The 25,797-nt window shown below is 53.1% G+C and overlaps 1 protein-coding gene across 3 annotated transcripts in view; it reads right to left on the bottom strand.

Annotated features, from left to right (window-relative positions):
• Nucleotides 1–8,419: 8,419 nt before the first annotated feature.
• The window catches only part of AP1G1 (adaptor related protein complex 1 subunit gamma 1), a 91,996-nt gene continuing 74,618 nt past the window's right edge, over nucleotides 8,420–25,797 (bottom strand). For all 3 annotated transcript variants that reach the window (XM_075918210.2, XM_075918211.2, XM_089781596.1), the window contains 8 exons: nucleotides 25,358–25,485; nucleotides 24,806–24,910; nucleotides 22,723–22,861; nucleotides 22,140–22,266; nucleotides 21,661–21,756; nucleotides 21,296–21,456; nucleotides 20,207–20,305; nucleotides 8,420–12,472 (listed from right to left, as the gene is read on the bottom strand). In XM_075918210.2, coding sequence (XP_075774325.1) covers nucleotides 12,371–12,472; nucleotides 20,207–20,305; nucleotides 21,296–21,456; nucleotides 21,661–21,756; nucleotides 22,140–22,266; nucleotides 22,723–22,861; nucleotides 24,806–24,910; nucleotides 25,358–25,485 — 957 coding nt within the window. In that variant the 3' untranslated portion in view covers nucleotides 8,420–12,370. The remainder of the gene's footprint in view (nucleotides 12,473–20,206; nucleotides 20,306–21,295; nucleotides 21,457–21,660; nucleotides 21,757–22,139; nucleotides 22,267–22,722; nucleotides 22,862–24,805; nucleotides 24,911–25,357; nucleotides 25,486–25,797) is intronic.

The following is a 25,797-nucleotide window of genomic DNA, read 5'->3' as shown; positions in this document are numbered from 1 at the left end:
GCAAGGAGGGGGGGTGACCCGTGGGGCAGAGCAGGGCGGCGAGGAGCGGGGTTGACCAGTGGGGGCAGAGCAGGGCGGCGAGGAGCGGGGGTGACCAGTGGGGCAGAGCAGGGCGGCGAGGGGGGGGGTGACCAGTGGGGCAGAGCAGGGCGGCGAGGGGGGGGGTGACCAGTGGGGCAGAGCAGGGCGGCGAGGGGGGGGGTGACCAGTGGGGCAGAGCAGGGCGGCGAGGAGCGGGGGTGACCCGTGGGGCAGAGCAGGGCGGCGAGGAGCGGGGTTGACCAGTGGGGGCAGAGCAGGGTGGCGAGGAGGGGGGGTGACCAGTGGGGCAGAGCAGGGCGGCGAGGAGCGGGGGTGACCAGTGGGGCAGAGCAGGGCGGCGAGGAGCAGGGGTGACCAGTGGGGCAGAGCAGGGCGGCGAGGAGCGGGGGTGACCAGTGGGGCAGAGCAGGGCGGCGAGGAGGGGGGGTGACCAGTGGGGCAGAGCAGGGCGGCGAGGAGCGGGGTTGACCAGTGGGGGCAGAGCAGGGTGGCGAGGAGGGGGGGTGACCAGTGGGGCAGAGCAGGGCGGCGAGGAGCGGGGGTGACCAGTGGGGCAGAGCAGGGCGGCGAGGAGCAGGGGTGACCAGTGGGGCAGAGCAGGGCGGCGAGGAGCGGGGGTGACCAGTGGGGCAGAGCAGGGCGGCGAGGAGCGGGGGTGACCCGTGGGGCAGAGCAGGGCGGCGAGGAGCGGGGTTGACCAGTGGGGGCAGAGCAGGGCGGCGAGGAGGGGGGGTGACCAGTGGGGCAGAGCAGGGCGGCGAGGAGCGGGGTTGACCAGTGGGGCAGAGCAGGGCGGCGAGGAGCAGGGGTGACCAGTGGGGCAGAGCAGGGCGGCGAGGAGCAGGGGTGACCAGTGGGGCAGAGCAGGGTGGCGAGGAGGGGGGTGACCAGTGGGGCAGAGCAGGGCGGCGAGGAGCAGGGGTGACCAGTGGGGCAGAGCAGGGCGGCGAGGAGCGGGGGTGACCAGTGGGGGCAGAGCAGGGTGGCGAGGAGGGGGGGTGACCAGTGGGGCAGAGCAGGGCGGCGAGGAGGGGTGACCAGTGGGGGCAGAGCAGGGCGGCGAGGAGCAGGGGTGACCAGTGGGGCAGAGCAGGGTGGCGAGGAGGGGGGTGACCAGTGGGGCAGAGCAGGGCGGCGAGGAGCAGGGGTGACCAGTGGGGCAGAGCAGGGCGGCGAGGAGCGGGGGTGACCAGTGGGGCAGAGCAGGGCGGCGAGGAGGAGGGGTGACCAGTGGGGCAGAGCAGGGCGGCGAGGAGGGGGGGTGACCAGTGGGGCAGAGCAGGGCGGCGAGGAGCGGGGGTGACCAGTGGGGCAGAGCAGGGCGGCGAGGAGCGGGGGTGACCAGTGGGGCAGAGCAGGGCGGCGAGGAGCGGGGGTGACCAGTGGGGCAGAGCAGGGCGGCGAGGAGCAGGGTTGACCAGTGGGGCAGAGCAGGGCGGCAAGGAGGGGGGGTGACCAGTGGGGCAGAGCAGGGCGGCGAGGAGCGGGGGTGACCAGTGGGGCAGAGCAGGGCGGCGAGGAGCGGGGGTGACCCGTGGGGCAGAGCAGGGCGGCGAGGAGCGGGGGTGACCAGTGGGGGCAGAGCAGGGTGGCGAGGAGGGGGGGTGACCAGTGGGGCAGAGCAGGGCGGCGAGGAGCGGGGGTGACCAGTGGGGCAGAGCAGGGCGGCGAGGAGCGGGGGTGACCAGTGGGGCAGAGCAGGGCGGCGAGGAGCAGGGGTGACCAGTGGGGCAGAGCAGGGCGGCGAGGAGCAGGGGTGACCAGTGGGGCAGAGCAGGGCGGCGAGGAGCGGGGGTGACCAGTGGGGGCAGAGCAGGGTGGCGAGGAGGGGGGGTGACCAGTGGGGCAGAGCAGGGCGGCGAGGAGGGGTGACCAGTGGGGGCAGAGCAGGGCGGCGAGGAGCAGGGGTGACCAGTGGGGCAGAGCAGGGTGGCGAGGAGCAGGGGTGACCAGTGGGGCAGAGCAGGGCGGCGAGGAGCAGGGGTGACCAGTGGGGCAGAGCAGGGCGGCGAGGAGCGGGGGTGACCAGTGGGGCAGAGCAGGGCGGCAAGGAGGGGGGGTGACCCGTGGGGCAGAGCAGGGCGGCAAGGAGGGGGGGTGACCCGTGGGGCAGAGCAGGGCGGCAAGGAGGGGGGGTGACCCGTGGGGCAGAGCAGGGCGGCGAGGAGCGGGGTTGACCAGTGGGGGCAGAGCAGGGCGGCGAGGAGGGGGGGTGACCAGTGGGGCAGAGCAGGGCGGCGAGGAGCAGGGGTGACCAGTGGGGCAGAGCAGGGCGGCGAGGAGCGGGGGTGACCAGTGGGGCAGAGCAGGGTGGCGACCAGTGGGGCAGAGCAGGGCGGCGAGGAGGGGGGGTGACCAGTGGGGCAGAGCAGGGCGGCGAGGAGGGGGGATGACCAGTGGGGGCAGAGCAGGGCGGCGAGGAGGAGGGGTGACCAGTGGGGGCAGAGCAGGGCGGCGAGGAGGGGGGGTGACCAGTGGGGCAGAGCAGGGCGGCGAGGAGCAGGGGTGACCAGTGGGGCAGAGCAGGGCGGCGAGGAGCAGGGGTGACCAGTGGGGCAGAGCAGGGCGGCGAGGAGCAGGGGTGACCAGTGGGGCAGAGCAGGGTGGCGAGGAGTGGGGGTGACCAGTGGGGGCAGAGCAGGGTGGCGAGGAGCGGGGGTGACCAGTGGGGCAGAGCAGGGTGGCGAGGAGTGGGGGTGACCAGTGGGGGCAGAGCAGGGCGGCGAGGAGGGGGGATGACCAGTGGGGGCAGAGCAGGGCGGCGAGGAGGGGAGGTGACCAGTGGGGCAGAGCAGGGCGGCGAGGAGGGGGGGTGACCAGTGGGGCAGAGCAGGGCGGCGAGGAGCAGGGGTGACCAGTGGGGGCAGAGCAGGGCGGCGAGGAGGGGGGTGACCAGTGGGGCAGAGCAGGGCGGCGAGGAGGGGGGGTGACCAGTGGGGCAGAGCAGGGCGGCGAGGAGCAGGGGTGACCAGTGGGGGCAGAGCAGGGCGGCGAGGAGGGGGGTGACCAGTGGGGCAGAGCAGGGTGGCGAGGAGGGGGGTGACCAGTGGGGCAGAGCAGGGCGGCGAGGGGGGGGGTGACCAGTGGGGCAGAGCAGGGCGGCGAGGAGGGGGGTGACCAGTGGGGCAGAGCAGGGCGGCGAGGGGGGGGGTGACCAGTGGGGCAGAGCAGGGCGGCGAGGAGGGGGGGTGACCAGTGGGGCAGAGCAGGGTGGCGAGGAGGGGGGTGACCAGTGGGGCAGAGCAGGGCGGCGAGGAGGGGGGTGACCAGTGGGGCAGAGCAGGGCCTGACTAGCTGGGGAGGCGAGAGCAGAGCCGGGAAGGGGGAGGACAAAGGGAGAATCAGGGAGCCCCAGGGATGTGAAGGGACAAGGAGGGTTTCTACAGGCACCTTAGCAATAAGGGGATCAGGGCGGGGGTGGGGCGCTGAGGGGGGAGGGAGGTAACCCAGTGACCCTTGTGCCGGAAGCTGAAGTGCTCCGTGCTTTTTGCCTCTGTCTTCACAGACAAGGGCTTCTCCGAGGCTGCTGCACTGGGCAGCCCACAGTGGAGAAAGAGCAGGTTACGAACTATTTCCACAGTCCAGACGCGCACACCTCCATGGGGCCGGATGTCGTGTGTCTGAGGTGATTGCAGAGCCACTGGCCCGTATCTCTGAAAACTTGTGGCTGTCGGGGAAGGCCCCAGATGACTGGAAAAGGCAAATGTGAAAAGTGAAGGAGAATCCAGGGAACTACAGACCAGTCAGCCTCATGTCAGACCCAGGAAACATCATGGAGGGGATCCTTAAGGAATCCATTTTGAAGCACTTGAAGAGAGGCAAGCGATTAGGGATAGTCAACATGCATTCTCCAAGGGCAAGTCGTGCTTTACTAACCTGAATGCATTCTAGGACAAGGTAACTGGCTCTGTGGACATGGGGAAGTCAGGGGATGTGATCGACCTTGACTTTATCGTCTCCCACAGTATTCTTGTCAGCAAGTTCAAGTAGTAGTGATTTGGTAAATGGACTGTAAGGTGAATAGAAGGCTGCCTAGATCATCAGGCTCAACAGGTAGTGATCAACAGCTCAAATTCTGGTTGGCTCAGCAATGGGCAATCTCGGGCTAGCAAGTGGGCCTCATGAGTGTCCCTCCCTCTCAGGGAGCTGCAACACTTGTAACCAAGGCAAACTCCTGAAATAGGGTAGTTTTGCTAACTGTGCTTCCATACCTGGAACCAGTTCAATATGCTGATTGAAGCATAGCAGCACTTCAGTAAGATGTCGAGGGAGCACACAGCTCAGTCAATGTTGCGAGCAATTAGCACACACCTCACTTCACATGTCCTTGCTTTGTGTGTCACTTGAGTAATGCCGGTAGGGCAGTGTTTCTCAAACTCTGCTCCACGGAGCCATCTCCAGGGCCTCTGTGAGGTTCACCAACCGGAAACATCGATAGGTACACCACAGACAATCCGCATACTTTTTTACACATGTAAAGGGCTCTGGAGCCCAACAAGTTTGAGAACCACTGCTGTAGAGGGAAAAAAAAGACTACGCTGATGGAAACCAGCTGAATTTGGCAACCCTGTGCACCGACTTTAAGTGCTTATAGATTACCAGTTCTGCCTATTTGCTTTCCCCTTTGATATTTCATACCTTGTGCTCCTGGTTTCCCACCCCCTTCCATTTTTTCTTTCCCCCTCTCTCTTCTCCCCTATTTATTTTGGGTCTGCACATCCTAAACTCACAACTCTGGTCATCTGAAGAAGGGGGCTGTGCCAACAAAAGCTCATGATACCATCTACATGTTTTGTTAATCTATAAAGTGCATTGGTTGTTTAAATTTATCCTGTACAGACTAACGCAGCTACCCGCTGAAGCTGGTGAACAACATGTCTTTCAGGCCACACACAGAACCCCAGTGGGCTGCATATGATCTGCAGGCTGTTCACCGCTGATATAGTGGGACTGCTTGTTAATAGTGACCACAATATAATTATATTTGACATCCCTGTGGCAGGAGAAACAGTAGCTAAACACTATAGCATTAATTTTTGAAAGGGGAACTATGCTAAAATGAGGTGGTTAGTTAAACAGAAATAAAAAGGTACAGTGCCAAAAGTGAAATCCCTGCAAGCTGCATGGAAACTCTTTAAAAACACCATAATAGAGGCTCAACTTAAATATACTGTATAACCCCAAATTTAAAAAAGTAAAAAAAGAAGTGTCACAATGGCTAAAGAACAAAGTAAAGGAAGCAGAGACACAAAAAGGCATAATTTAGAAAGTGGAAATCCTAGTGAGGAAAACAGAAGCATACATCTGGGCTACATCTACACTGCAGGCTTCTTGTGCAAGAACTGTTTTGTACAAGAGTTCTTGCGCAAAAGGTCTTGTGCAAGAGCGTGCCCATGGTGCAATGTGCTTTTGCGCAAGAGTGTCCATGGCAGTGTGGACGCTCTCTTGCACAAGAAAGCTCTGATGGCCATTTTAGCCATAGGGGTTTCTTGCGCAAGAAACCCCTGTTGCCCATCCACACTGCCTTCTTGTGCAAGAGGGCTTATTTCTCGTGGGGAGAGGAATAACTCTTGCGCAAGAAGCCCTCTGTTCCGATGCTTTATTGTAAATTGACTTGAACGAGAACACATGTGCAGTGAAGACACTCCGCAAATTTTTGCACAAGAAGCCTGCAGTGTAGATGTAGCCCAGGGGTCTCAAACTCACAGTCTGCAGGCTATCCCTGGCTAGAGCAGTTGCACCGTCTGGCTAGGAGTCTCAGCAGGCCAGAGGCTGCCCCTTCCAGCTACCATCCTGCCATCCTTCCCCCCTATGACCCACAGCCCCCAAGAGACGTGGCTTTGGGGATTACCAGGGGACCTGGTGCAGAGTGTCAGCAGTCGTCGGGCCCCCACTTCACTCCCTATGACAGCAGGAGCCACGGGGAAGCAGTTCGCAGTGGAGCAACTGCACTCTGTTTTCCCATGGCTCCTTCCACTGCAGGCCCCCTAGGTAATCCCAGAGGCCGCATCTCTCAGGGATAGGGGTCAGTGTTCCCTCTAACATTTTCTATCTTTGGGTGGGTTCTTATGTGCAGCACTAATATTGAGGTACTGTGTGGATGTGCACCACCTACACAAACAAAAACCATATAAACAGCCCGTATGTGTGGAAGAAAATATATTAAAAGAAGGCATATTGAACAAAGAGCAATGCTCACGATATTTACTATGAAATTTAAAAAAGGCAATTAATACTACCCTGGAGTACATGTATCATCATCCTACCAATTCAAGCTAGTAAACACAGCAAAACACTTATCCACACATAGCTCAGCTTTAAGACGCTAAACAAATCTATGAGCCAACTAGAAATATTTGCAAGGAGATCATGACTAATACAATATTTACTGACACTGGAAAGGAGAGTAAAAGGCATTCACTCAAGCTTATACTGTTTCTCTGGGGAATGTTTAGGATCCATGCTGTAAAAATAGATAAAAGTTCTCCTGGTTTGAAACTTTCACCTTGCATGTGTGTTACCAACTCAAAGAATACAAGCCCCAAAACAAATTATCACATGGCTTCAGGGTTTGTAGAAAGATGCATGTTTCAAAGACCTTGCAAATAAGGTTTCATCCTACAAATAACTAACAACATACCTAGTACTTGCCACTTTTGATTCATAAGAGCCAGAACTCTACCACATAGCAAAGTTCTGGCCTTAATGCAATACAATATACCATGTATTAATTAATAACACAGGATTTTTAAAAAATCATTAAGATCATTGTTTTAGATATCTGCAACACTCCAAAAAAATTGTTAAAAGATTTTTTTCCTTTCTTACCGTAAGCCATTAACACCTATGTAAAGTTTGTTTGAAATGTAATCCTGCAAATGTCCTGGCGCACACACACACATGCAGCCTACTTTCTCCTCCAACCCAGCCAAAGAGGACTGCAGCAAGTGAGTCAGGACACCCCAAACTGCCCCCTCTCCACAGATGCCAGCACCTACTCACCCTCTTCCCCCCACCTATCCCAGGGCAATCTGCTCCCTCCCAGGCCAGCTGGGGGTTGGGATAAAATCCTGCTTCTCCAACTTGCAGGCACATGCAGCTTACAGGACACACAGCACAAACTCACTCATCACCTCTCCCCCACCTTACAGCACAACTCCTCCCCCGCCTCACCCCAATACCAACACCCACCCACCCACCTTCTCTCCCCCACGCCATCAGCCACTTACCTCCCACTTCCCAGCCCAGGAGGCTTGAGGAGAGTGCTGCATTTCTGCCTCTGCACCTCTCTTCTCATGTAGATGGGACTCTCCAAACTTCCCTCCCCTCCAGCCAATTACGCCCTCCCTCCCAACCACCTATTCTCTCCTTACCTCCTCTGGGAGCTCCTCTGTTTCAAGCAGGAACCTCTGTTCGAAGTTGCTCCTCCCCTCACCGATCAGCTTAGCTCCCTGCCTGTACATGAGGTCTGAACTGGGTTCAGAAAACAGCTGTGAGACCAAGCAGCTTACAGGGAACTTTGGATGGGTGCCATGGAGGGAGAGGATGGAGCAGTGGGAGGGGCAGAGCTTGGGGGATAGGGACAGTTGCCCTTCCCAGCCTGCTGGGACTCCCGGGACGGACTGCACAACTGCTCCAGCTGGGGATTGTCTGTGGGCCATCAGTTTAAGACCCCTGGCATAAATTCTGGCTAATAGAGTGTAAAAATATAATTAGGAAGTTCTAAAAATAAATTTGAACAGCAGCCAAAGACTTGAAAACCAATAGTAATTTTTCAAAGTACATCAGAAGCAGGAAGCCTGCTCAACCACCATTGGGGCCACTCAGTAATCACAGTGCCAAAGGGGCACTCAAGGATGATAAGGCCATTGCGGAGACACAATGAATTCTTTCTATCGGTCTTCAGGGCTATGAATGAGGATGTGAGGGAGATTCCAAAACCTGAGCCATTTAAGGTGACAAAATTAAGGAACTGTCCTAGATTGAGGTGTCATTAGATGGGGTTTTGGAAAAAATTGATTAAACAGTAACAAGTCACCAAGACGAGATGGCATTCACCCAAGTGTTCTGAAGGAACTCAAATGTGAAATTGCAGAATTACTAACTATCGTCTATAACCTATCATTTAAATCAGCTTCTGTACCCAATGACTGGAAGATAAGTAATGTGATGCCAATTTCTGAAAAGGTTCCAGAGGTGATCCTGGCAATTACAGATCAGTAAGCCTGAGTGTACAGGGAAATTTGGTTGGACTCTGTGGCATTTCTAGTGGTCACTACTCAGGCTATTCCAGGTACCTGGCCTTCTCATGTCCACTAATGATTAGCCTGGTGGTCATGTAGCTAATATCCCATGCTAGAAAAAAGTAAGCAGACAGTTTTAAATCACTGAGTATTGACTTTATTAGTCACTTCATAATTTGTTTCAACTGAAAGACAATACACACAGCAGAATTCTAATGCATCCCATGTAAATGTTTACATCTGTATTGCTCCTCACTCACCTCTAAGACTTAGCATTTAATTATTTTTTTTCACATCTCAAAAATCTGCAATAGTTAGAACATCATCAGCCTCCCCTCTCAAAAAGGGTAAGTTCATTCATTCATTCATTCATTTTTTTACAGTCCAGGAGATGGGATGGGGTTCCATGTAAAATGTAACTTACAACTTGAGGAAAAAAAGGGGTTACAGGAATCAAGTGAGTTCACAGAGGGAAGCGACCAATGGCTCCTTTCCTCTCAGCCCCCAAAGCAGAAAATAAACACATGGAAAGCACATCAGTAGGTCTAAAAAGCCATCCTTGCTGCTCCAGAACCAGTCCTAGGTAAAGGAATGAAATTTGCCTGTCCCAGCTGCTTCAGCATCTTGAGTTAAATATCCAAAGCCCTGCGTAGGCAGCAGCTACTCACTGCTATTGCTTGAAAAAGAGTTGTTCATATTAATTCCATGTGCTGTTCCCCCAACAAGCTGCACAAAATCCAATTTAAGGACCTTTACTGACTCCTCCCCATCTCCTCTCTTTTCAGCCTGATACAGCTCCTATTCCTTCTGCTGTCTCATGGCTCAAAGACATTAATACATTCAGGGATAGGGAAAAGACATTCACCATCTTCTCCAAGCCCCAAACTCCCTATGCAGTGTGTTTGGAAGGTTAACCTTCAGTCTGCATCCTGCCTTTAGCACTGTCCCTCCACATTAAAACAGGATGCATGTTATGAGAGGTGCAAGCAACCGAACGTGAACAACTGTCCCATTCCATTAATGTGAATGTAAACAGCGCTCAAAGCACTTTACAGAGGTGGGCATCCAAGTTACAAACAAGGAAACAGAAAAGGGGATTAAGAGACATGCCCAAGTCAAGTAGCAAACAAAGGGATTGATCACTAGGTGTGTGAAACTCTCCCTTGCTGTGGTATGGTGTTAGCACCATTTCCCCAGCAAGAGAAAGGCAGAGACCTCCAAAGATGGCAGAAATGCTTAATCTCTTCATGAAGATTACCTCACAGCCAAAGGATGGCCTCAAATGCCTACAGGTGCACAATCCACACCACTCACTCTGCCGTTTCCATTCTCCTGAACTTAGAAGACTCAGGTCAACTGCACCAAAACTGTGTATCAAATGCAGAGAGCTCCATATGTATGCAACCATGTCTTCCATGGAATGAGTCTGAAGAGAAGCCATATATACAGGAGGAAGTTATCCCTACAAGCTTCTACTTGGAACCCTACTGGCACACCACGATGCTCCAGAAGAAATGATGTAACAGCACCTGAAGCAATGAGGTATTCAGCATCCAACTGTACAGCCGTCAACAGGCCAGCATTACCATTGCTTCTGCAGCATTAGCTGTCCTCACTAATGCTCCAGCATCACTGCTCTTCCTACGAAAAAGGAACTTCACAGTAACGAGTGACTGTGGCAGGTGCAGCCTCCACTGAGGAGAATGGGAGAATTCACAGAAACTAAGGCACAAACTTTCCATTAGCTTGATATCCCAAAGCATTTCTGAATCAGAGGGAGGCACATCATTACCTTCACTTATAGCTGAAGCGACTGGGGAAGTAATGTTCTGCACTTCTAAGTGCAGACCCTTTCACAGCTGTTAAATAGTGCTGTATCTTCATACTTCTGTCCGAAGCAGACACCTCACCACCAAGACATTGCTCTTCTTGTGAATGCCAGAACCAGGACCAGTGCTGTTCTCAAGGGGGACACTGTTTGACTACAGCTTAGTCTTCCTTGCAAGTTTTAGCCTTAACCCGATACCAATAACAGCAGAATGCTGGAGCTACTCTTCTACTCTAATCAAAAAGGCTTCCGCTGCTCCCTCCACATTGGCCTCAGAGTGTGAGGCCACTAGTGTTGCTGCAGGGACTTACCCCTCAATCCTACACAAAGCACTGTGCTAAGCTGCAGTATTATTTAATATCAGTTTGAACAGCAATCTTTAGCAACCACTTTTTAAAGGCAAAGGCAGAGCGGCTCTCCCTGCTTTCCTTAACTGTCCAGCATCCCCCACACTTGTAGTCTCACAACCTGCTCTGACCACCCATCAACAATTAACAAACATCTGACCCTGTACCCATATCAGTTACACTGAGAGCTGGAAACATTTCCAGTGAAGACCAGGGGCTGGTGTCAGTCAGCCCTAGGAGACCACGCGCAGGATACAGGTCTAGACTGGCTGAGACACCACTGATGGCTCTGTGGGAGAAGTAAAGCAGATTTGTTACCAGTTTCCTTTAAGAAAGCATCAGGGTTGGAGATGAGACTCGACTTAGCATGCCAATATGCTCAAAGGAAGAAAATCCAAGATGTGCCCCTGCCCTTCCCCAATCCTGGAGAGTGCGTGCAACACCACGCATAGTGAGAGAGGGTGGCTAAGGGCCTTGGCTTCCATTTTTCACCTCTCCCCTAGGGCTCATGGGCCACTACCTGGCTGACACCACACATTAACAAATGTGCAATGCAGCAATACATCGCTCTTCTCTGGAAACCACTGACATACCACAGAAGAGCACCAGACCTCAGGTCATCGGACCCAGCTGCTCAAGAAATTGGTCTCCACACAACGAATATCTTGCTGTGTTACTTTCAGTTTGAGAATCAATGTGGGTGCCACTCTGGACTGACAGGACTTCACTGACAGGGGAGCAAGGAACAACCGGGTTTCGTTACACCATTAAGTACGAAGTGGGAAAGGTCTCTTCAAACTGCACGATCTTTATTTCAGTGCCAATGTTACAGATACAACAAACATCCCAGTCAGAAGAATGAACTCGGATGGAATCCAGGGGTATATGACAGATGTGGGAAATGGAAGGGGGAAGGGCCTGGGGTAACAGGGAAAAGTGACTTTGCAGTGTAGCCTGTGCCAAGCCTCCCGGCAGGCAATGGAACCTTTATCCAAAAACGATCAATAGAGCGGAACATTGCCTTTCTACCGACCTACCACAGCCAACAGCCAAGGGAAGGGGCAATATGAGTTTTGAAATTCTGAGCATGGGGGAGGGTTGGCACTCTAGGTCTCTGGTCCATTGTGATGCTTTTTGGGGAGATAGCTACAGAAGAGCCATTGAGAGTCTGCATGGCTGCAACCAACGATGCAAAGTGGAGGAAACCAAAGTCTCAGGGCTTACCATTCAAATACAGCACCAAATCAATGGGTCACATCTCATCTCGTCCTGCGCTCGGTCTCTGACCTGCCGTGGGGAGCGTACAGCTAAGGTGTTCGCATGTGTACAACAATGCACAGAACAGGCCACCAGGAGCCAACAGCCTCCTCACACAAAGCGGGAACCTCCCTCCCTCCCTCCAAAGAAAAGACAGGGCTCTCTAATGGTCTCTGGATAAGCGTCTCCTCCAACTCCACATGAAAATGCCTGAAGATGGTAACCCAGCTAGTAATAACTCAAAACTACTTCACCCAGCCCATAGAAAGAAGGCAGCAGAAAGGAGGGATAGCTGCTCACTCAATGCACAGTGGGAGAGAGAGAGAAAAAAGTGTTTCCTTGCAAGCAATTCCAGTCCTCTCTTCCAAACACGCTGCAGGTTTCTTGGGAGGAAGGGAATGTTGCTTCCGGCTGGGAATGCATGGGGGAGTGCAGAGCAGCCTCCACAAGCAGCAAGCCTCATCAGTGGAGGGGAGGAAATTAGTCTTAACAGATATGCTTCAAAATCAGCATCACTTCGGGAAGATTCCTGCTCCTCAGCAGGTCCCATCGTTCCCCAGTTTCATGGTGCAGTGTGGGGGACTGCCAGGGATCACAACCTTCTTCCCAGAGTTTCTTTGATTGGGTGGGGTGAGTAAGAATGGTGCCAGAGCTCACTGCCAGGACTGGGGGGGGAAGTTGTTGACTTCTGCTAGATCCTGCATTGCTGAGCCCTTGTGATTATAGGTCAACTTGATCCGCATACGGAGCTGTTGCTATAAGTAGAGAGGAAAAAACAAAATCAGGGTCCTCGGTAAACCCGAGACTCGCAATCCCTCCTGCAACCACCTCCCTCTGCAGAGCCTGACTGGTCACCTCTGGAGGAGGCACCAGCTCTAGCCCCTGCTGTCAGACACCCTTGTGTTACGGGGGCTATCGGCTGTGGTGGCAGTGAATCTGGTAGGCTGTTACTCACTTAATGCCAATGCTGATCTAACACAGGCAAGAGCTTTCTAATCCTCAAAACCAAAGCACTTACAACCCCTCCCAGCATGGTATACTCTGCGGTGGTGGTTCTGTAGCCCGCTCCAGGAGGGAGAGCATTACAGACAGACTGGAGGAGGCTTGGGCAAGCTTGGCCATTCAGAGGAGAAGCAGTTGGTCAATCAGAACTAGGCTGGGTCCTATAAAAGGCTACAGGGCTGAGAGGAGCTCACACTTGCTCTGGCCAGGAAGGGAGAAGGAGCACCTAGAGAGAGCAGTGCTGGGCAGGCTCAGGGGAGCTGGAGAGAGACTCCAACCAGTTACCTCCCAGGCTGTGGCCTGGATACAAGGGCCAAGAAGGTGAAAGAGTGACAGGGAACAGGAGAAAGGATTACTGCCGACAGAGGGTCCCCTGGGTTGGGACCTAGAGCAGCGGGGTGGGGCTGGGTTCCCCCTTGCACCACACCTGGCCTCTACACCATGTGGCCTATACAGGATGCAGCTTGTCCATGAGGCAAGGGGCTAGACTTGGGGCTGCAGTCAGCTGCTCAAGCAGGTGCCAGGGCTGAGAGTGACTGATACCCCCGGAAGGGGGGAAGACAGAGGACACCACAAACTAAGGAGTGATGGGGGTCCAGACAGTGGAGATAGCAGAGCGGAGAAGAGACACACACTGGCCACCAGACGCTGCCCTGCTGAGGAACAGAGCTAATTCCTGGAGTAACTCGCCAGAGATGCCACAGCAGTGCGTCCGGCCCTGTTACATCTGCAAACGTAAGGAGTGTACTCCTACGCCATGATAACTCACTGATGAAGACAGTGGACAGACCCAGACCAGAACTGATCCCTGTGGGACCCCACTCATCATGTAATTCTAGTATAACTGAACCACTGAGAACTGTTCTCTGGGACTGGTTATCCAGCCAGTTATGCACCCACCTTACAGTAGCTCCATCTTGCTTGTATTTCCCCTCGTTTATGAGAAGATCATGTGACACTATCAAAAGCCTTACTAAAAACTCTAGCTATCCATGGCTGCTGGTTTCCCCTTAGCCACAAGGCTTGGTTTGACATGGTATGTTCTTAACAAATCTATCTATACATTAATATCTTGTAGGGTTCATGTACTCTTGTCACGTGTGACATTATGGAGCTTGGTTACGTACATGCTACTGAATATGTGAGGTTGAAAAGCACCTACAAGCAGCCTTCCGGGTACAACAATAAAAAGGCCGAATAATGTTAATGACTGATTGGGGAAATGCACACATGCACAAGAACCACCACAGAGCAGTGCACAACAGAAGCCTCTTCGAGCTAGCACTATACAATGGGAACTGTTAGACCCATATCGGACCTGAGGATGTTCAAATGCGATTATTGTACAGCACTGACTAGACAATTGGTCGATAAGCGCTGCTGTGCAGGGCCGAAGAAGAGGTAGCTCCGCCCGCGCTGCTGCTCTGCATTTTAAATGTACCATAGCCACTACACCAGCCCGCAGCCAGTGCCGGGTGCCGCAAACAGGGGCTGCTTGGTGGCAACAGCCCCTGTCCACGGGGGGCTCAGCTCTGCAGCAGGGGGGCGGGTGGTATCCTAGAGACGGTGCTGGAGGGAACAATCCTTTAAGCCAGCTCCCCCCAGCACCAGCTCCTGTCCCCTCAGGCACCGCAAAGAACACGGGGCGAGAGGGGTCTGCTTGAGTCCCTGCTCACCCCGCGCTCCCTGCTGCACTCCCCTGGAGGACTCCTGTACATTTCAAAAGAGAAGCACCAGCAACGAGAACCGGTGCCAGCAGAGACTGAAGCAAGCCCTGCTTGCACCGTTTCCCCACTGTGCCTCTGCCTCCCTTGTCCCCCGCAGAGACGTTTAAAGCCAGCTCCAGCTCCTGCTCCCCCCCCTTGTCGCCCCTCTCTGATAGAGGCAGCAAGGAAGGGGAGCGACTAGTCGAGTGGCTACTCGACTACCTGATAAGCATTTGCTTATTGGATAGATGATTAGCTGCGCACATCCCCAGTCAGTGGGAAGGTATAAATTAGGGACAATGACATCAGGGAGCGGGACCACACTTCCCTTACAACAGCACACCTGGAAACCCATGAGGAACAAAGACTGAACTACTGGAAGTGATGGGCTGAGGCTAGAGGGATTTCTAGCCCGCGTATGAAAACCTGGGAAACCCTAGTTGAAAAGCCAAGGCATCTTCTGCCTTAATCATCTGTCAACTTGTATCATCCAGGCTGAGAATCTGCTAATTCATATGCTACCTCGTTTGCGAAGTTCAGTTTGTGGTTTTGTTTATTTGCTAGGTAACCCGCTTTGATCTGTTTGGGATCACTTATAACCGCTTCAAATCCGGTTTATATAAAAGCAACGTGTGGGTCTTAGCGTGGGGCAGAATGCTGTGTGTGGTTCCTCTCCACATTGAGGGAGGGGGTGAATTTCATGAGCGAACACTCTCCATACAGTTCTCTGTGCAGTACAAGATCATTTAGTAGTGGGGTCACCCCGAAAGGGGGTGTGTACTTGAGTAACTGGGAAGTTCCTTGGCTGAGTCTTTCCATTCAGAGCTGATCTCAGCATCTGTGTGAAAGTACAGCTGTGTGCACCTGCCTGCACATACGTGTGTGCCGGAAGGAGCTTGAGCCTGTCACAGCAGGACAGTGTAAAGACAGCCCAGGCTGGGAACGGGAAGGGGGGTCAGGGGGACTCAATGGTAACCCAGTTCTAAGTGGCATTACAAGCACTTCTGCCATGTCCACATTTCTTGTGCTGTTCTCCCCCCCACATACACATAACGTACCCTGTCCTTGGTCTTCCTCTTACTACTAAGGTATTTGTAGAATGTTTTCTTGTTACCCTTTGTCTCCAACTAGTTTAAGATTGTTTTGTACCTCGGCTCTTCTAATTTTGCCCCTACATACTTGTGTTGCTTGTTAACATTCATCCTTTGTAATTTAAGCTCGTTTCCATTTTTTGTAGGACTCTTTTTGAGCTTCAAATCACTGATGATCTCCTATCTTTCCTATGCAATGAGATAGTTGGCTCTTCTGCCCTTAATGTCTCTCTCAAAAACTATCTATTCTTGAACTGTTTTTCCATCTTAGACTTGCTTCCCATGGGATCTCACCTAGTAATGTCCTGAGTTTTCTAAAATTTGCCCTCTTGAAATCCATTTTCTTTATTGTGCTGGTTTTCCTATCACCATTCTGTAGAATCATGAACTCTATTGTTTCATTATCACTTTCATGTAGGCTGCCTTCTTTCAAATTCTCAACCAATTACTCCTTATTTGTCAAACTCAAATCTAGAATAGCCTCTCCCCTACTAGCTTTCGCCATCTTCGGAAATAGAAAAATTATCTCCAAAACATTCCTAGAACCTGTTGGATAATCTATGCCCCACTTTGTCATTGTCTCAATGGCTCTTTAGGTCGTTGAAGTCTTCCATCACCACCAAGTGGTGCGCTTTGGATGATTTTGTTAATTTTAAAAAGCCTTATCAACCTCCTCTTCCTGATGAGGTGGTCTCTAGTAGACCCCTTGCATGACATGACTGTTTTTTACCCCGTTCTCCTTGTTATGCCCACATCTTGAATACCACGTGCAGCTTTGGTCTCAAAAAGATTATGAGAATTAGAAAAAGTGTAAAGAAGGGCAACAAAAATTATTAGGGGAATGGAAGTTTCCATCTAAGGAGAGAGTAAAAGACAGAACTGTTCATCTTAAAAATAAAACTCTCAGCAAGTCTGACTCCTATTTCTATCTGAGGCCAGGTTCACACTACTGCCAAAGGATGGCTTAAGGTACGTAATTCCGGATACATAAAAAACGGAACTGGAGTTGATGTACCTTAAGTCAAGCAGTGGGAAGTTGATAGGAGAATCGCTCCTGTCAACTTCCTGTACTCCTTGAAAGGAGTAAGAGTTCTGGCATCAAGGGGAGCACCCTCAGCGTTAGATTTAGCAGGTCTTTACTAGACCCTCTAAATCGAACTCCAGAAGATCGACCATCAGATCTTCTGGGAAGTGAAGACACGGCCTCAGCCTCAATCCAACTGCCTATAAAATGATTACAGGGGTCTTTCAAAATGGGACTCTAAAGCTAGCACTGTGGGAGTCGTGCTCTGATTAGGGATGTAATAGAGTAGTTGAATAGTCAACTATTCGCAATTTCTCCCTCCCTTGCTGCCTCTAGATCAGTGGAAGCAGGAGCCGAGATGGCTTAAAAGCTGGCTCCCCCCAGCACAGTCTCTGCTGCGTAAAGGGTGGGGGGGCAGGCAGGGAAGGGAGGCAGAAGCACTGGGTCCCAACAGCTGCGCCTCTGCCTTTGAAATGTAAAGGCAAAGGTGTAGCAGTCAGGACCCGGCACCTCTGCTGCGGGCAGCTCTTACTACATTTCAAAGGCAGAGGCGCAGCAGGGACAGTGAGTGCCCCCTCCCTTATCGATTAATTGAGTAGTCAATGGAAAAATCCATTGACTACTGGATTAGCTGATTAATCAAAATTTAACATCCCTAGCTCTGATTCCATAGCAGATGGGCTCCCTTTTGTGCCGCAGGGTTACCTTGCAGCGTAGGCATGCCTGTGAACGAGCACTGCCATCATTAGAAAGCAGTGTATTTTACTTGTCATCGGCAGCTTTACAAATGGCACCTGGCATCCGAAAGTCTCCCAAGCTTGAGCATTAACTCGCTAATACAAACACGACTGTGACTGTAGGACAAGCATTGATGAATCCTTGCAAGCTGGGGAGAAAGGCTAATTTTGAAGGAATCCTGCACAGGGAAAACATTGGTCTGGACCCTGTTTCTGTTGCTTTATGATGGACATAAGTGGACTCAACTTTTGTAAAGAAAGTATCTTTTTCTTTTCCACATTAGATATTCAGGTCTTCTACCCTGGAAGCCTCCGTGATGATTGTGAAACTGAGGGAATTATGACATCACAGGAGACAGTCACAGCAGTTGAAAGGAAAGGACTTTTAGTCAAAATGTTTAACAAGTTTCACTCTTTATAACACCCATTAAACTCCATGAGGTATGAACACATGAGAAAAATTAACTTTGCTCAAGATTAACGATCACGTGAATTATCAATGTACATCTAAAAGTTTATCTACACTGGCACATTTTGTCACCAAAAACTCCCTTTTGGCAACAAAACAGAGAGAGTGTTTACACTACAATGGAACTTTTATTGAGGAAAACACCCACTTTTGGTAACAAAAAAACATTCACCCCGCAATAGATTTTTGTCAACAATAGAGAGAAGGGAAAAGACAAAGAGCCAGTGTGGACTCTGTTGTTTGTTTTGTCAAGAGAACTGGCTTCCACCAGTACAGGCAGTCCCCGGGTTACGTACAAGATAGGGACTATAGGTTTGTTCTTAAGCTGAATTTGTATGTAAGTCGGAACTGGCTCCAGATTCAGCCGCTGCTGCTGAAACTGACCAGGGGCTGACTACAGGAAGCCGGAGGCAGAATTGATCTGCCCCCAGCTTCCTGGAATCAGCCACTGATCAGTTTCAACAGCGGCTGAATCTCGAGCCTGGGACAGAACAGCTGGGCTGCCAGGTAGGTCCCTGCAGGACCAACCCGGCAGCACCCCAGCTGCTCTACCCCAGGGTCCACAACAAAAGCCTCATCTGCTGAGGGGAGGGGAGGGACGCACTAGCTGTGCCCCCCCCCAAAGACCAGGGACACGGGGAGCAAAGCCGCAGCGGCGGCAGGGTGCAGCGCCTCTGAGGCTTTGCCAGAGCAAACCCTCAGAGGCGTGGGACCCCTCCGCCTCCCCGGCTTTGCTCCAGGTGTCCCTGGTCTGCTGGAGACGGTCCCCAACAGACATGGGGCATCCGGAGCAGCTTTTCTCACCCCGGAGATTGAGGTGGCGGGACCGCTGCACTCTGGGCGGTCCCGCTGCCTGCGAGCTCCGGGGCGAGAAAGCCCCGTTCGTAAGTGCGGATCCAACATAAGTCGGATCCGCGTAACTCGGGGACTGCCTGTATCTCAAAAGTCCTGCTCTGAGGGCTGTGCTCAGTGTTGTGATCTCTGCTGCCCTGCAGGCATGCGCCTCTCCCCTTAAAAAGCTCCAGGAAGTGTCTGACAGCTGAGTGAGCTGCTCTGTTTGGGGAACAAAGAGCAAATCATTGGCGTGCTCATTCTGCCCTGCTAGGAACACAGTGAAAGGCAGGTTACTGCTGCAGGGGAAGGGCTGTAGAGAGGGCCATGCTGCTTTGACATTCCTCAGCATATAAGGCCAATAGATAATTAAGCCCAAAGCCAAGTGAGACTTTATAAAAGGGAGCTCGCTAAACTGAGTGATTGGCAGCAAAAAGGCAAATGAATAAGAGCCCTGTGCTGATACAAAATTGGTATCCACATCCACATCTGCCTCTACAAAAATGATTTGTGAATATCCACAGATATAAAGCAGATATCCATGGATTTGCAGGGCTCTACAGGTGAAATTCAATGTAGATAAATGCAAACTAATGCACATTGGAAAACAGTCCCAACTGTACATACAAAATGATTGGGTCTAAATCATAGACGACACTGAAAATATCCAGGCAACGTGCAGCAGCAGTTAAACAAGCTGCCAGAATGTTAGGAACCACTGGGAAAGGATATATAAGACAGAAAAGCTCAATGTCACTATATAAATCCATGGTATGCCCACATCTTGAATACCACGTGCAGCTTTGGTCTCAAAAAGATTATGAGAATTAGAAAAAGTGTAAAGAAGGGCAACAAAAATTATTAGGGGAATGGAAGTTTCCATCTAAGGAGAGAGTAAAAGACAGAACTGTTCATCTTAAAAATAAAACGACCAAGGGGATATGATAGAAGTCTGTAAAATCATGAACGGCATGGAGAAAGTGAAAAAGGAAGTGTTATGTATTAATTCATATAACACCACCATCAGGGGTTATCCCATGAAATTAATAGCAGGTTTAAAAATGAACATTAGGAAGTACTTCACACGGTGAACTTCTGGAACTTGTTGCCGGGTAAAGTACAGCTGGGTTAAATTAGAGAAGTCTGTAGAAGACTGGTCCATCAATGACGATTAACCAAGGTGGCCAGGAATGCAGCCACGTGTTCTGGAAACTGCCGATTGCCAGAACTGGACAGCAGGGGAGGTATCACTCAGTAACTGCCCTATTTTGTTCACACCCTCTGAAGCATCTGGCTCTGGTCAGCGTTGGAAGCCAGGATCCTGGGCTAGCTGGACCATTGGTCTGACCCAGTAGTTCTTAAGATAGGTCATTGGCTTGACCCAAGACAAAGGTCTTCTCACAGCCCTTTTCTGGCTACCGCTACACTGCACTGACAAGGTGGGTGAAGTAATAGCTTGTCTCTCGAGCCTCCTGGCTACATCAATACTGCAACCCTAACAATACCCACTGTCACACTGTCAGCCATCACTCTTGGGCTAATTGCTAGAGATGGCTGCTTAAGAATAAGCAGCTCTACACATCCCAGTCTCCCCAGAAGCCAGGAGAACCAGGCCAGCGGACTGCTCACCTTCTGTGGGTTCAGAACTTTGATGACCTGTGTGATGGTCCCCGTATTAAATGCTGGGATGATGCTGCTGCTGGGAGACAGGAGCTGCAGTTGGAATGTCTGAAGAAAAGGGGAAAGACCTTTTAGAAAAATGACTCGCCAGGATGGGGAGGGAAGACCAGCTGCTGCTGTACAGCAATGGTGAAGGCGCTCCTGAGACCCTGCTTGCAGGGGTGCCTGGGGCCTCTCTCCTTTCAGAGGTGGGATCACGCATGCCTGCAGCTCCCAAGGGGGTTAGTCTCTGCTGCATGCTCACAGGCTGAAATCAGAGGGACAGAAATGCTGGTGGAGCCTCACTGCCCTGAGGGAAGAGCTGCTTCTGAGCACACATGCAGAGCCATGATTCTGCCACGAGGCTGAGTCGCGCTGCTTCCCAGGGAGACAGGCACAGTCTGGACACTTTCCTAATCCATAACCAGCTCTGTGCACAGCCGCAGGGCAGCCTGCTCTCCCGCAGAGCCACGGCTCAGGCATGCCCAGAACCTCCCAACTCCGCCAGACAGGGGCATGGTCTCCGGGACACAGGAAGGCATCTCACTCCTGCCTGCTTTAGAGGCAGAGCTGGTCAAAGGGCCCTTCTGTCTGCTGATAATAGATCATTTTTGGTAAGAAAAAAGGTGCTGGTACGCCAGGCTCAAAGTTGTTTGCGGGGGGGCGGGGGGGGGGGGGTGTGTGGAAAAGTCGTTGAGCCAAAAAACTAAAAAAGCCGCGCTGGGGGGCCGAAATGCGGTTGTGGCCCCTTTAAGGGCCATCTGTCCTGGGCGCACTTCCTTCGGGAGCCCAGCTGCCCCAGGGCATACCGGCACACAAAAAGCACTGCTCATGCTGACCTGGGTTTAAATCAGACTTCCCAGAAGGATCCCTTCACCCCCCCAGCAGCACCAGGCCCGGGAAAGCTCCGCCCTTGTGGCAACTCTACACACAGTCTGAGCGCGGGCCTAGCTGGGCGGGCTGAGATTTAAGAGAACAGCTTCAACTCCTCCTGTGTGCAAGGGGCAAACCACTGACAAGACAGCGGGCTAGCCACCCAGCCTGCTGTGGCAGCTCTACCTTTGGTACCGCAGCCTGGAAAACAAAGTCTGTCATGTCCAGCTCTGTGTTGTTGGAGGCCTGTATCGTGATCACGGTGACACTGGGGTTTGTGTTCGATCTCTCAAAGGTGAACTCGATCTTCAGCCCATTCTTGCTGTACGCAGTGATGGAAGGGATGCCTGCAGCCACGGGACAAGAACAGTAGCCCAATAAGGATCTGGAGAGCATTCTCAAGGTTGGCAGGCCCCTAGAGCCTCCGGCCAGAAGGGCTATCCTCCTCCCCCGCCCCCTTATCCCATCTCCTCCTCCACCCCTTCACACAGTGCTCCTGAGCTCCGCACCCCCTGATGGTTACAATCGCTCCACGGCTTTTGGACTCCTACCAGCAGCAATATCATTGAAGAGAGGTTGTGATGAGAGTCCATCCAAGAGGAACGCAGGCTGTGATATCTGAGACGTAGGGACAGAGGCTGGGGAACCTGGAGGGAGCAGTCAGAAGGCAGCGGTTAGCTAGGAGGAAGTGCCGAGTGGCTTTTCCCAGCTCACAGATTAGCTAGTAGGAACCTGCTGTTAGTACACGCAGGGCCATCTCCTCTCCTGAAGGGTGAGTGCCATCGCAGCCAGCACCAGCAAGGGGTCTCTCCTTGGAAGCCAGCAGCTCTTCAGGCAGACAGAAAACCCCTCTCAACCCTCTCCTGCCTGGCTGAGAATCTGTCCCAGGACAGAGGGGGACAAAGTTCACTCCAACCCATTTCTTACCCATTGCCAGATCAGCCACGGACCAGCCCCCAGAGAGAGCATGCAATGCCCTGCAACTCACCCCTCCTACCCTAGCCCAGCTCCACCCATCAGGCTGCCTCACCTGTTAGGTTGAGATCTCCCAGGAGGTCCAGGAGCTCCCCACCGGCAGAGGCTGGCTTGCTTGTAGGGGCAGCTGGAATGACGGGGGTTATATCACTTCCTCCCAATAAGTCCAACAAGTCATTTGCCTAATAAGGAAGCAACAAAACCCAATTACGTACTCCTCTCCCTGCTGCCTTCGCTTCCGTAGGGGAACCTGGACTGCCCTGCCCTGCCTTGCCCACAGCGTATCCAGATCTCTAACAAGCAGACCCCCGGCCTGCCTCAAGTCTGGTGCACGTAAGGGGGGGAGTTTTGAGAGACAGGAATGTTTTTTGCACAATCACGCAGGTACAGTGAGAGCACGCCAGGGATACTGGAAGGAACCTTGTACTGGTACTTCTATTTCTGACCAGAAAAATTCCAGGTACAGCCATAAAACCGTTAACCACGCACGTGGTTTTTGCAACATCCTGACTCCCTGGGTCTCACTCACCAGCGGACAGCCAGGTTGCACCAGGCAGTCAGACACGATGGAGGGATGCTCCTGGATTACTAGGGAGGAGGGGTCTGACAGGCCAGCGGCAGAGAGCAGCTCCCATTACCTGGCTGGCGGGCTGCAGCGCAGAGGGGGGAGGTTTGGTTTCCAGCACTGCCGGCTCCGTCTCTCCATTGGTCTGTACAATCTCAGTGGGGCCGTTGGTCACCTTTTCCATAACTGGCATTCTCTCGAGCAGGGCTGACCTGTAAGAAGCTGACACGGTTACACGCTGGGCCATCAACCCTGATCCCAAGCCCAAGTGCTTGAGATGGCCAAGCCGAGGTGAGGAGGGAGCCTGGCCCTACCCTTCAGCTCTATGAGAAGAGCCGAATTCTGCCATCATGCAACTGAGCTTGAGCCGAGGAAAGACTGGGGCACTCCACCCCCAGCGTAAGCCTGCGTATTGACAGTCCTACCGGGGACAGTCCTATTGCACGGCTCTCCTGCACATGAAGCTAAGTTAAAGCAAGTGAGGGCGTTTTCCTGGCAGGAATGTTATTTCCCCAGCAAAAGGCACGGCAGGAATGAGGACGAGCACCCCCGCAGCAGACTTACCCAAGTTCCAGTCCTCCCGGAGAGCTACCAGGAGACAGGCGGACCACAGAGGTTGCGTGTGTCGAGGGGGTAGTTTGGAAGACATGGAGGAAAAATGGAGGGCAGGCCCATGCAAATGCTTATCGGCTAGTGACTCCTCCCCCTCCTTGCTGCCTCTATCAGAAGGAGGTGGTGGGAGGGGAGAAGGGGGAGCTTCAAAGTGGCAGCACTCCATGGAGCCCGGGGTCTGTCGCTTTGAAATGCCTCGTGGAGCCCAGGCTCAGCTGGGGACTGAGTCCCCTGCTGGCCCCACGGTCCCTGCAGCGCTTTCGCCTCTGAAGTGTAACAACGGCCCTGGGGCTACTGCTCACTTCCAAGATGGAGACGCCCTTACTGATTAATCCAACAGTTGATGCAAATTGCATCCACTATTCAATTAGCCAATTACTGGAAATTTTACATCCCTAGTTGGGAGTCCCCCGACAGATGGCCCATGATGCTGACTGGGCTCAAACTGCCATGTGCCTCTCCAGGCTAGGAAATGAAGCGTCACATTGCCAAGGGCCCAGAGCCCCGTGGCTAAAGCTGTCCAACCCGGCACCCTGCAGGGTGCACTCAAGCCCCCACAATGCTTCAGACCCTCTTCCCACAGCCCTCTTGGCTTGAAAGCAGAACTTCCTACACCGTCGCAGGGAGCTAGCTGACCATCCTGATGCTGGCTCCATCATGTTCCCAGCGCTAAATTCCATTAGAAGCAGTTTTCCTTACTGGTTTGCCACAGAGCTCTTACGGCAGCCCAGTGGGAAGGCAGCTGGGGAACACGTGCCGGGTGGAGGAGGCTTGGATAAGACAAGCTGTTCAAATGTCGCCCACAGAAGCCCAGCTCCAGGGTGCCCAGAAGCTGGTTCTGGAGGCCCTGGCTGGCCGATGGAACTGGCTGTCTCCCACCATGGTCGTGCTCTTGTACCCAGTCTGGGTACTACAGAAAGAACTATAACTATAACTATACTTTTTTTAACTATGTATGTAACAACTATTGGTAATCTCTCTCTGTCTTTGTGAACAGGAGTTCACGAGAGAGACATTAATGCGGCCGAGGACGGTCAGGAGGAACTGGCGGGAGCCGGACCACCAACGCTCAAACGGCGCGAAAAGCCACGAGCCGTACTTCGCGCATGTGCGGTCTGGCAGACTACAGCTAGAAAAGATCTCCGATCTGCGGCGCCGGGACAAGCCCGACACCTACAGTGGAGCACCCACGGGACACTGCTCGAAGAAGAATGTCTCTTGTGGGGGCCTAAAGAGATCCACACGGGAAGCCGCCATCAGACAGCACAGGGACTCTGCTCTAGCAGACAGAGGCACACACGGGCAAGGTGAACGCAACCAAGTTCCAACATTTTTAACGAGGAGGATCATGAACCACTGAAAGCTTCCCAAGGTGCATGGTGGGTTCTTGCACGTGATGTCCTTAAACCAAGACTGGGGCGTTCCCAGGAGACATGTTTTAGCTCAAGCACAAGCTGCGGTCTTGATGCAGTCAGTGCATGCTGGTCTCTGGCCCGCGTTAGGCAGGTCAGACTCGACCAAGAGGCCCGGCTCATCTCACTCACCTCATGTGGTCATACTTCTTGAAAAGTGCATTGTACTCCACCGCTCTCTGCTGCAGCTCCACATCAATGCTGCTGCCATAGATGGACACAACCTTCTTAATGCGGCTGAGGGGCAAGAAACCAACCATGAGACCAACAGGCACCGAGCCAGGCACCACCGGGGTTCAGAGTGCTCCAGCAGGGGCAGCGTTGGTTCTAATTCACTCTCCTGGTAGCTATACAGGCCTGTGCTGCTGGGTGTAAGCCAAGAGCCCAGCCCCTGCACGGAGCAAGGCTGCTCATTCCCTCTGAACACGGACAGAGGCTCTTGGCAGACGTACGAGGATTCGCTTCCTCAATAGGACGTTTTCAAGTGAAGTCACACGGCCCCCACAAAGACAAGGAGCACAGACCATAACCGACAGGGAGCGCGCCACACGGCAGCCTTCAGACACACACGCAAGGCAGGGTCCAGAGCCGAAGCAAGAGGAAAACCCCTTACGGTCCCTCCCTCTGGCCCCGGTCACATGCCTCCCGGCCGCCCCGTGCCGTGCCAGCACCCAAGACACTCACTTGACAGTGCAGGTGAACCTTGTGGAAAGCTTCATGATGGCAGTGAGAGCGTAGCCTCGTGTAACTGACGCAGACATGTTGGAGATCAGGACGCTCTCCAAAATATCCAGCACTTCCTCCTCCGTTACCTGAGCAAAGCAGGGCAACAGGGCTGCTATCAGCGGGGAGAGATGGGCTCTGCTGCTCCACCTCCTGGAACTCTCCCAAGCCATCAGCGCGCTCCGCTCCTACCTCCCTGCGGGGGAGACAGGCCGGCAGGCCCGGCGAGGGGCAGCCAGCCTGGCTTTGTGCTTACAGGGTTTGCAGCGCCTGGGCCAGGCATGCAGAGCACTGGGTGGGCACGGAGAAATTCACTGAACGACAATCCGCAATACCCTGCTTTGCCCCGCCCCCGGGAAAAGGAGCATTAGCCGTGCAACGCACAGCCCCTGCCAGCTTCG

Source organism: Pelodiscus sinensis, chromosome 12 (assembly GCF_052426305.1).
Source record: "Pelodiscus sinensis isolate ZL-2025 chromosome 12, ASM5242630v1, whole genome shotgun sequence".
In the NCBI taxonomy this organism is placed as follows: Eukaryota; Metazoa; Chordata; order Testudines; family Trionychidae; genus Pelodiscus; species Pelodiscus sinensis.
Note: the sequence above shows the minus strand (reverse complement) of the source record. Positions and strands in the feature narration are given on the sequence as shown.